At 35.5% G+C, this 11,693-nt stretch overlaps 1 protein-coding gene across 2 annotated transcripts; it reads left to right on the top strand.

Moving 5' to 3' along the window:
* The first annotated feature begins 1,574 nt into the window (after positions 1-1,574).
* Positions 1,575-11,693, top strand: LOC122193586 (dynein axonemal heavy chain 7-like). 2 transcript variants are annotated; one of them, XM_042894435.1, is made up of 6 exons: positions 1,575-1,768; positions 2,586-2,784; positions 4,864-5,004; positions 6,133-6,242; positions 9,673-9,782; positions 11,674-11,693. In XM_042894435.1, the coding sequence occupies exons 1-4, from the start codon at positions 1,611-1,613 to the stop codon at positions 6,160-6,162; spliced, it is 528 nt and encodes a 175-aa protein (XP_042750369.1). In that variant the 5' UTR covers positions 1,575-1,610; the 3' UTR covers positions 6,163-6,242; positions 9,673-9,782; positions 11,674-11,693. The 2 variants fall into 2 exon arrangements, 1 of the variants encoding a protein (XP_042750369.1); XR_006182938.1 differs by lacking the exons at positions 2,586-2,784; positions 11,674-11,693 and having other exon boundaries at positions 6,053-6,242; positions 9,673-9,776.

An 11,693-nucleotide genomic window follows, 5' to 3' on the forward strand; every position in this document is an offset into this window, starting at 1 on the left:
TCTTACTGCTGCATTATTCTACAGCCAGTTGTTCTTACATGTCCTTCGCAGATTGATTAGCCTGAAATAGTCCCTACTGATTTCTTTGGTGTTTCTCGTTGTTTAGTTCATTCTGTACTTACATTTTTTTCCCCTTTACCCCTGGTCATGTGTAGTATATAGTACTCTTACAGGTACAAACTCACTGGACAGAGCCTAAGATTTCTAGTTACTCTGTTTCCTTCTCTTCTGTGGCCTCAATCAAATTCCAGGGAAATGCAGGTGGTAAAGGAAAAGCTATTGAAGTGTGTTCCCAGACTAATCACTTCGCCTTCCCTTCCCGTGGTGTTGTAGAACTTTATGCATTGCAACAAGAGTAAGCTTGAATCAGTTGAGTGGTCAGCGAGTCAGGTAATATAAACCAGTATGGGCCTGAACAGTGCAATGCTGGATTAATTCAGTCATACATGAACCCACAACAGGTTCTAAGTAGAAACATTTGTTTGGCCTGACTTCCACTGTCATAAATCTGCACATCTGGATTTCCTACTTGGAAATGTCTCTCATTTCGCTACAGAAATTTCATACTTAGTGAGTGGCTTAAAAAAGTTAATGGAAATTAGGCTGGAAATTGATAGGTCACAAGCTATGTATTAAATGCCAGAGTTTGATATTCAGACAACTATATTTCTTTCAAACTTACTTTTTAGCTTGATAATCTTCAGGTCACTTGCAGAACCTTTTAATTTTATGCATTTTTTAAAATTAATTGAAGCAGCTTTCAGCTCATGCAATATATATTTCTTTAAGCACATATGTTCTTTTCACTGAAGGTGTTAATTTGAAAGGCAGTAGCTGAGGGATATGTGTTGTTATCTACTCAGTGTAAAAACATAAGGAACTGTTTATCAAGCAGTGTATCTTAGTATGTGTTATTCAGGTGCTATTGTAAAAAATAAAAAAAAAAAAATTGTGATTCTTCTAAAGAATCTGTAACTTCATCTTAGCAAAAATCTTTAAAGATGTTTTTAGTTAGTAATCATTAGGATAAGAGAATGCCTTTTTCAGAGCATATCACTAGTTAATGTTAGTACTGAAGTCCTATAGACAGCAGCAGTGCTGCCTACTTGCAATTTTGCCATCTCAACTCAGGATCTTATGTATAGAAGTATTTTACATGAGAAAAGAGATCATTTTTTTTTACATTGGAATTTTACAGATTACCAGATAAAGTGTGTGTCAGTATTGTTGCCATACAAGTATACTTAAAAATCTGTCACAGTCTTTTGCTGGTTCATTTTTCTTAATTATATGGGTATGATTAAGGGGTAGATAGCTGTTGGTTCAACAAAATGACAGAAATCAGTCTGATGAATTGATTATGTTTTGAAAATTATTTTCAGAAATAGTAAATGTAGTTTAATGCCAACTGCCTGTTTTTCTAGAGAAGCCAGAAACTGAAGATTATAAATTGTAATTCTGGCAATTACAGAGTAAAGAAAAGTATGAAATAAAGTTTAGTTTTGCTCAAGACTTTTACTGCTTTCTGTGTGAGTAGACATGAATGTTTTTATCAGGTTTGATTTCTCTTTCAGGACAAACATGTGCTGGCAGTGGTAACAATAGACAAGATGTTGGAAAAACTGAGGAAGTGCAATGAATTTCTGGAGATAATTCTCAAGGGACTTAACGAATACCTAGAGAAGAAGCGCCTGTTTTTCCCAAGATTCTTTTTTTTATCTAATGATGAACTCCTTGAGATTCTTTCAGAGACCAAAGATCCTACCCGGTACCGTAGTATTTAGTAGATGCATTTGTGACTCGTTGTGCATGCAGACAGGCTTGCCATATTGTTTCTCTGTTTCTCTATAAGTTGTTTTTTTTTCCCCACTGACAACCATGGCGTTAAGAATGTACTAGGTTGGATTTTGTATTAGGCAAATGCAGAGTGATTTTTAATGCAAGTAATTGAATTCTTCTTTGTTTCCTAAACTAGTAACCTTTCTGTACACAGTTTTTCAGAAAATTCAAGAGTCCAATTAATAATTCATAGTGAAATTAGCATACTGTGTTGTTTTTTTCCCAGTGGAAAATTGAACATCAGGTAGGATCCATACACTGCTGTTTCATTCCCATTGTTCAGATCTGATAGCGTCCAGTGCAAGGCCATGCAAGGATAAGAATTAAAATAATAAACAATCTTCTAATTACTAAGCAATATTAATGCAGTGCAATTAATAGGGTTGTTTTACTTAAATTCATTAATATTTACAATAGTTCTGTGGAAAAGTATAAATAATGAAACTTTATGCACTTTAGGTGGATTAACTGTTAAAGAGAGGATTCCTATTTGTCTTTTTGGATTATATATTACAGAAGACATAAGTAATATTGTACATCTTTAACTGGTCCTCTCAGAGTCGTGCAGTGGGCTTCTTGTAGGTGTAATACAAAAGAGCTACTGTTGAGGATAATAATTTTATTAATAAGCTTAAAGCAACCTTTAATTTCTTTGAAAGTATTTTTTGTGAAAAGTTAGATCTACTTTTCTTAGATTGGAAAGGAAACAATGGCAGAAGCTGTTTAATACTAGTTTTGATTTCTAGAGTACAGCCTCACCTGAAAAAGTGTTTTGAAGGAATTGCAACAGTGGTGTTTACTGATGTGTTAGATATTACGCACATTAAAAGTAGTGAAGGAGAGACTGTGAAACTCACACAGACCATTTCAACCTCTGAAGCTAGAGGTCAAGTTGAAAGATGGCTCCTTGAACTGGAGGCAGCTATGCTGAATTCTGTCCACAAGGTAACAAATCATAAAGCTTTTATTTTTCTCTGGAACATGAAAAAAATAGTAAGGTGATTGATGTGTAGCTGTTTAAAGATTGAAAGTACTTAGTTGTGGCAGTTGTGCTGTGTGTCCAGCACAAAAACAGCTACGTTTAGGACATGAGAAAATGGCTCATAGAATGCAAGGAAACAGCCTCAAGTTGTGCCAGAGGAGGTTTGGATTGGATATCAGGGAGAATTTATTCATGCAAAAAGGGGCAGTGCATTGGAATAGGCTACCCAGGACAGTGATGGAGTCTGCATCCCTGGAAGCATTTAAGAAATGTGTCTGTGGTGCTGTGGGATGTGGTTTGGCAATAGACTTGGTAGTTAGGTAGGTGATTGGACTTGATCTTAAAGGTTTTCTCCAACTTAAATGGTTCTGTGGTATTTTGTCCTGGTGTTGGAGTGTTGGGAGGCGTAAGCAGTAAAGTTCATGGAAACTCATGCTTGAAGTTAAGCAAAAATCAAGTAGTCTGTTGAATTAAGGCATTTAAAGCATAATATCTTCTGAAGGCAGAAAGCCACCTTGATTACATGTCACTTCAACTGCAATTTGATTTGTCCTTTATCAGTGATTATAAGTAGTACCAAGTATTGATGTATTTAGGCGTATTTGCTTTCGATATTTCTGGACCTCATTTCCAAATGAAGTTATTTAGTTATTCCTTAGGCTCTTGTCATTTAGCCTTGATTTCTTCTGTTAACGTTCACGTATACTGGAATCACTTTATTCTTTGCACAGCATGAGCATTAAAACCATGAATTCAGTCTATTAAGATTATACCTTTTTTAAAACAAACAACAACAACTAATCTGATACCAGTTTTCCGGATTTATAATGCTCTAAATTTCTTAAAAATGAAAAACACTTGACCCAAGGATTCTTTTGTCAGAGATTGTTCTACTCTTGGGGTGTGGTATTAAAGGACAAGATTCAAATGAAAGTATGCCCTTATTTTTTAATACTCCTTTAATTCTTTTTTAAATTATTTTTTAATACTCCTTTTAATTCTGACTACCTTAATCAAGATTCTGAACTCTTTTCAGATTGTGCTATTCGAGTATCCACAAGATCACATCATCATGTCATATATTTAGCTATCTCTGTCATTTTCTTTGTTTCTCTTCAATGTCAAGTGAGGTAATCAAATGTACATGCTTCTGACACTGTTGTACAGTATTACAGTTTAATTATACTAATGGTGTGTCGGCAAATAGAAGTGACTAAATTTACCTGCTTGGTGCATGTAAGTAAGAAGTGGCCAAGCACCATTTGTCTGCATTCACTCTTGATTTCTAAACTTTTGTAATGATCTGAAACACATAATATTTATGTAGTTGTGGTGTCAATTCCGTAATGGGTTATTCATGCTATTCTGTGTATAAATTGTTGAAAGTAAAGAGATCTGGAAGTGCAGGACGTACAGCAGGTTTTCATCCAACTCATGTTACACTGATTTTCTGAGGAGACATCTAAATTTTCTTAAGCTTTTGCCTTACTCTTACTTAATTTTGTTAATGGAAGAAAAAAATACAAAATGTTAGGGACTGAAAGATTTTCCTAAGTTTTGATTTCATTGGGATTATCCTTAAGTCGTGTAATAACCAGATTTATCATTCTGTTGCTAGAAAATGTACATGAAATTAGATATAAGTTTAAATAATATGAACTGCAAAATTCAAAGCTCTGTATTTATAGCAGAATAACTGTATTTTAAAAAGACTTTTCAGTTTGGGTTGTTCGTTCTAACTAAGCTGTATTTGCACTTGTTTTCTAGTTTCATTATAGATGGAGGTAGAAAATTTTATGTTTTCAGTGCCCTGAATGTGTTGTGAAATTAGTTCTCAGAAATTTTTTGTGATCACTTGGTTCATGTTATCACATTCTCATTTTTTTAATCTTGGAGGGATTTTCTTGCAGGATGTCAATGTCATAGCGTTAGAGTTGAGGCTGGTTTATTTTTGATTCTTAGTACTGCAACCTAACCTAAATTCTAAAGCTAAACATTACTTATTTTCATATGTGGCTACCACGTACTTCTATCCTATGTAGGTCATTCAGAATGCAATTGAAGCTTATCCCAAAACTCCATGTGTTGACTGGGTACGAGAGTGGCCTGGACAAACTGTTCTTTGCGTATCCCAAACTTTCTGGACGATGCAGGTAGAGAAGCCTATTAGAAATGGCCAGAAGGTAAGAATATTCAGTGTATATTTAAATTTTGTGCAATTGATGTAACACAGTGGTGAATCCAACCTTTAGTTATCTTTTTGAATGAGTAGCTGCTCAGTGTAATAATTAATCCTTTTAATACCTACTTTGAAAGTACACTTGAGCTGTGATTCTTGAAGACTTTGAAGTTAATATTTTCTTTTGAATGTAGGCATGCTTCAGCACACTATCAGAATACATTCTGTATAGCTTAACATGTATATTATATGTTTCCGTGAAAAGAGGTCATTGGTGTATTCAGATACTATTAACTAGCATGGATAGTCTCTGTCTGTAACTGAGCTTAGCTTCCTACATGTTCAGTACTTGTTATAAATATGGGCTAGCACTAGCAGAGTATAAGTACCGTCTTCACTCTTGTGAAACAATGAGTGCATGGTTGATACAGAACATGTTATCTGTTCGTTAGGTGGTGAGAAGAAAGGTACCGAAGGCATTGAATTCAGGATGTGTTTTGCAAAATCTTTCCTCTGTTTCATCAGTAAGGATTGCTATTACCTGTTGTATTTGGAAATGTTCCAGACTTGTTACTAGCTATGTGTTATCGTCTGAGGCAACTAGATTTTCCTTCTCTGATGTTAGGAGAGAAAGGAGCATCATGATTTACATAAAACAGTATCTTTGGCACTTCATAATACTTTCTCTTACCAATTTTTGCAATGTGATGCTATGAACTGGAGAAAAATCTGCAGTATTTGCGTTTTGGGGTTTTTGCTGTTCATATATACCTGAGTTATAACACAAACACAAACTTAAACCTACTCTTTAGTCTATATATGAAGGAGTGTTTCAAGGCCATATAACGCCGCTTATTCACAAGTGGAAGCAATGGCTTCTGATAGTAGTGGGCATTTCAAGAATCTTTATTTGTCAGATAGATGTGAGGAAAAACAAGCTTCTGGGTGGACAGAACTGAAGGAAGAAGAAAACAGTATTTCTAATACAAGGAATGAGTCTTGCAATGGACTGGAAGATTTGAAAAAGATTTAAAAAGAATTTGTTTTTCTAGTAGTAATGGAGATCCTCAGTTCTCTCGGGAAAGAAGGAAAGCTTCTGCATACTGCACCATTTATCTTCTCTTGGTGAAAGTCTTTCAGGAAGGAGAAACAGAAATTCTAACCTTAGAGATTTTAAATCCAGCATAAAATCCAGAGACTTCAAATCCAGCATCGTCTTAATGAGGTTGTTAGTGAATAAAGGTAAGAAGTTAAGGAATTATTAAATTCATTTGGTTTGGGGAATGTTTGTAACGGAATTCTGAGCCTAGACAAGGCTCTTGTCTAGCCTATGTTAAGTCTTTTCTATATCTGGATATTTAGGGAAACCTGTCACTCCTGTAGGCTTTATTCAAATTCTTTTGTGCTGGTAGTTCTGCCCATCTGGCCCCAGCCCAAGAATCTTCATTTTGCTGCAGAAAGAGACCTGTATGTAGTGAAGGACTGGGAGGAGGTTTGCATCTCCTAACGGTCTGTCACAGTTCTTGGACAACGAGCACTTTCAGTCTCAGAACATTCAAAATTCTTTATCTGTACCATTTCTATTTTGTATTAAAGCAAATGAAACATAACAGTCACTGACCACATGAGAGGCGTTCTGTGTGACACAACTTTATCCTGGTCAAAATAAACGGTATCCTACCTACAGCATCATGTTTTGCTGACATCAAAGGCACTCTGTGCATACGGTGACAAAACACTTCTTTTTTTAACAGAAGCTCTTCAGTGTTTTCTGGGACAGGACACCAGTCTCATTTAAGTCACTTCTTATGATTAAAAATTTACTCATATACACATGCATACACACGCAGGCATATACACAGGATTCTTTTAGCTTTTTTTTTAGTTGTTTCCAACAGATAACTGTACAAAGGTACAAGTTTTTTATTAAAACAAATAGTGAGGTAAGATGTAAGATAGAAAAAAACTTTCATAAATTTACACAGTAATATTTTGTGGAATGCTTTTATTTTCAGTGGAGTATATAGTCAGAAGTGCAGTAGTAAAGAGTGATACTGAAATGGGAGATGAGAACATACTAGCATCTAGGTTTTTACAGGTTTGCTTGGTGAAAGTTTGGAAAGCTTGGTGGTAAGCAAATGGGTTTTTACCCCTGACTTGAGTGGTGTGTTTTGGATGCTGCCTGATTGGAACTTCTGAAGTAACTCGTAATAGTGAAGCGATTTTGAACTTTTTTTGCTTCTTTATATTCGTAAATTAAAAATAAGTAATTTTAAGTGGATGATTTAATCAAGCTTAGTGTTTGGGAAATAGTTAGTTGGGGTGAGAGATGTCAAAATATGAAAAATTCATTGGTGGTTACTGCTGCCAGAGTATGTGAAGATGAACAACGTTCTAGTGTGGAGAAAAATCTAAACCAGATGTAGGTAAGTTTTTCTCTAGACAAATAGCAGAAATTTCTGACTTTTCTGTAAGGATTCAGAGCAATCAAGCTTACTGTGGACCTTCAGTGAATGCAGCTTCCTGAAGGAGCATGCATTTGAGTGCAGAAGATACAGATGTCTAAATGGCAAACTCTGTTTCCAGGTTCCGATGTCTTTCTTTTTAATTTCAGTTTAGTGAGGCACTTATCACTTCTCAGTATTGATGTAAGTGCTTTCCTTAAATTGGACCTTTCCTGTTTACTGCAACCTATGAGAATGAAAAGGATTATAACTGGATTGTTCCTAACTACTGTACAGCTTAAAGGTTTTTTCTAGTATTGTGATGTTCCTTAAGCATAGAAAACGTATTGTATACATGCAAGCTAGTCCTTAAAATACGTGTCACATATAGGCCAGTCATTAAAATATATGTCATTTTCTTAATGTGAAATTTACCAAAAGCTAAGGAGTAATTCATGTATTTCAGGAAGAAATAAGTTATGCTGTTTTGTCTCCTGAGATGTGTCATTGATGTTTCCATGTATTGTTCTGTAACATTAAAAAAACTGAATCAAATAGATAAAGCCCTGTTGAGCTATGTCTGTGAATGATAGTTTACTGTTGAAATAGTGAGAAGGAATGTTTTGATACAGAAAAAGAAGAGTAATATAAGGAAAAAAATCCTCATGCCTTAGACTAAACCTGCAGTTACCTAACTTGTAAAAATTTTCCCAGGCACTAGAGGATTTTCTGGAACAGAATAATAGACAGATAGAGGACATTGTCACCTTGGTGCGAGGAAAGCTGTCTAAGCAGAATCGTGTGACGCTTGGAGCACTTGTTGTGCTTGATGTTCACGCTAGGGATGTCCTTGCATCCCTAGTAAGCAAGAAAATCAAAGATGAGAATGACTTTGAATGGCTAAGTCAGCTTAGATACTACTGGGAGGTAAGTGAGACCTCTCAATCTTATTAGAAGGTAATTTCCATTCATAGCTTTTCAATTTCTGCTTGCTTGCTGACACAGAGAATAGTTACTCTGATGTGATAATTTCTGCTGATAAGAATATACCTTTAACTGATAATTCTGTGGATTGCTAACTAAAGTGTCCAGTAGCCAAATACAATCAGTTTCTAATTAAAATCTCATCACTGCTGAATCTCAGAATGTTGTCTGAATTGGCAGCAGAGATTGCTGTTGTTCAAACACTAATTTTTATTATTAACACTATTTATTATTGTTGTTTCTGAAGAGTAAAAAATGGGTTAAGGATGACAACTAAAGATTTTAATCTGATGTCAATATTATTTTATGTGTTACTTGGAAAAATAGCAACGTTTATACTGCGTGGTGGTAGCATACAGTATATTTGCATTTGTCAAGACAACATTTCCCAATTTACAGAAGACATTGCACCTAAAATTAAAATATGTTGTGTTGCCATATTAGAGTCATCAAGTTGACTGTAAATTCAGCTATTGGTCGTTGGAGCTCCTGGAGCAAGTCTAGTGAAGGACTGATAAAATATTTATGGGACTGGAGCATCTCTGATAAGAGGAATGGCTGAAGGAATTAGGCCTGTTCAGCTTGTAGAAGGCTCGGGGAGATCTGATCCATGTACATAAGTATCTGAAAAGGGGATGACAAGAGGATGGGGCCAGACTGTCCTCAATGGTGTGCTCAGTAATAGGATGAGAGGAAATGGGCAGAAACTGAAACGCAGGCAGCTCTGACTGAACACGGGGAAAATGCTCTTTATAGTGAGGCTGACTGAGTTCTAGAACAGGTTACCCAGAGAGACTGTTGAGTCTCCTACTCTGGAGATATTTAAAAGCTGTCTGGATACAAGCCTGCTTAGTATGCTGTAGGGGACGGAGAAGAGAGGTTGGCTTAGAATGATAGGCTAAAGTCCTTCCAGCCTCAACCTTCCTGCAATTCTGAGATACAATTACTTCTGTTTGAGAAAGGCCTTCATCTTTCTAAGTAGCTGAACAAGGCCGTTTTAACTCAGCAATATGGTTGGTAGGGTTTTTTTCTCGATAGAAGTTAATGGAAAAATGGTTTTGTGTTCATACTTTACTATCTCTGAAATGGTGATATTTTTATTTAATTGAACCACAAGCTGTCTCAGAGCAATGCACCAATTGTTTTAAAAGGGTTGTGCTCATCTACAAAGTTGAAGAATACTGTGTTGTCTTTTCTCTTTGTGTTATCATTTCACCTATAAAGTCAGTGCCTTATTTTCTTAGGAAGGACATCTTCAAACAAGAATGATCAATGCTGGACTGAGATATGGATATGAATATCTTGGCAATACACCTAGGCTGATTATTACTCCACTTACAGACAGGTTCTACAGGTAAAAGCACTTGTTACTAAATGTTCTGTGCTTGCAAGAATCTACTTAGTTGAGATATTTTAGTCCCAAATTGGGTGACTCCAGGATTGTATCTTTGATGTTCTAATAGGCATAATTAGAAGTGTTGTAATTGATTAGAATTCATCCTGTATGAATATTTTGATTTAAATTTCTAATAAATTTAATCTTTTGTAACACTGTGGTTAGTGATAAATGGATAGTAAGCGACAGGGTTTTTGTTTTTAACTTGTAGTAAACTTAAAGCATCTCTATGTATTTGTGGACTGCAGTTAGCAGGAGCACACAAACTGTACAACCTGAGGGAAGTTTAGGCATTAAACAAGTTTTGAGAGCTCCTGGGAGAAGTTGGAGCAGCTAGAAAAATAGCATAAAATTGTTACAACTTTTTTTTTTCCTTCTATTTTGTTTTCAAACCCTATTTGGTGCGCTACATCTGCATCTCGGAGGTGCTCCTGAAGGTCCTGTAGGAACTGGACAAACAGAAACAACAAAAGATTTAGCCAAGGCTGTAGCTAAGCAGTGTGTGGTTTTTAATTGTTCTGATGGATTGGATTACAACGCGTTGGGAAAAGTCTAGAGGGTCCTATTTTAAATTATATGAAAATATTTTATTTGCTTTTGTAATTGAAATGTAATTTCTTCCACTTCTAGGCTGCTATATAATGCTAGTATTGTGCATATGGGTCTGTCTCCTCCTAAGAACCCACCTGAAATATCAAAGTGTTTTCTCTGTGCTTTAGGAATGAAACATACCATAACAATTTTGTTCAATATAGACAACATAGATGCCATTTAGATTAATACATTTTTAGTAGCTGATTGCAAATTTAGGGGGTTTGGGGTTTAATTTAAACTCTAAATAAACTAGTAAGAACCATTGTATTAAACAAATCAAGCGCATTTATGTTGCTATTGGCCTGAGTAGACAGCTCTGTATTATGAAAATATATTCTGAATGGTATCTGTGCCATTCCAAACAGTATCCTATTCCTCACTGGAATGGTACAAAAATAGAGCATTTCTGCTTTTCTCTCTGGCATTATTTTTCCCGTTTGTGTTAAGTGACAGAACCGCATGGCATGGCTTCAAGATTTGACGTGAGAAAAATTCAAACAAATAAGCAAAGCAATTTTATTTTTTTTACCTGTAAAACGATTAAAGAAAAATTCTGTGTTTTAAATAGGAATTTGTAGAACAACTATTACCAAATCACAAGATTCTGTCTAGGCACTATATGTATGGCAGAGACAGTACAGTGGCATTTAGGGAACATATAGAAAAAAGAACTATAAATTAATGAGAACTGTAGGAAAAGAGAATTGCTCTTCGGTTATAGCTTGGGTAACCTGTTGTGCTGTAGTATGTTGTTAAAAGACAGTCATTTTTGTTCATGCTGTAAACAAAATGGTTAATTTTAGCCCTGCAGAATTCCTTATGTTCCCTGTTGTCGTTGTGACCCCCATCAGGTATAGACATGAACAAAAAAGAATGAGTAGGTTTTTTGGAGGCCTGTTTAGAGGTGAAAATTTCCCCCTTGTCCAGTTCCAAAATGCTGACATTAAAGGTAAACCATGCAAGGTGTATGTATTTGATAGCACTTTGCCTATGACTGAAGAAACAGGATTTCAGTTTACATGGTACAGGTTTTGTGTCTTTTTCCCTAAGCAAACTTTTAAAATTTCTGTAATTCTTTTTGGTGATTTCTGCTATTTGGAGTGAGTTTGAGTAGACCTTAGTGCCCTAAATCATGGATATAAGTGCTGTCTTTGCACAGTAAAACTTTTTCTTGTTACTGAATTGTTTTGGTCAGCATTGATATGTTCAAAATAAATGGGCACCAATGAATTAATCTGATGCCTGTCTCTTCTAGGGTTTGTTATCTTGTGGAGC

This window comes from Lagopus leucura, unplaced genomic scaffold (genome assembly GCF_019238085.1).
Source record: "Lagopus leucura isolate 7727_CA_CO unplaced genomic scaffold, USGS_WTPT01 35732-0_obj-0_obj, whole genome shotgun sequence".
NCBI classification, from domain to species: Eukaryota; Metazoa; Chordata; class Aves; order Galliformes; family Phasianidae; genus Lagopus; species Lagopus leucura.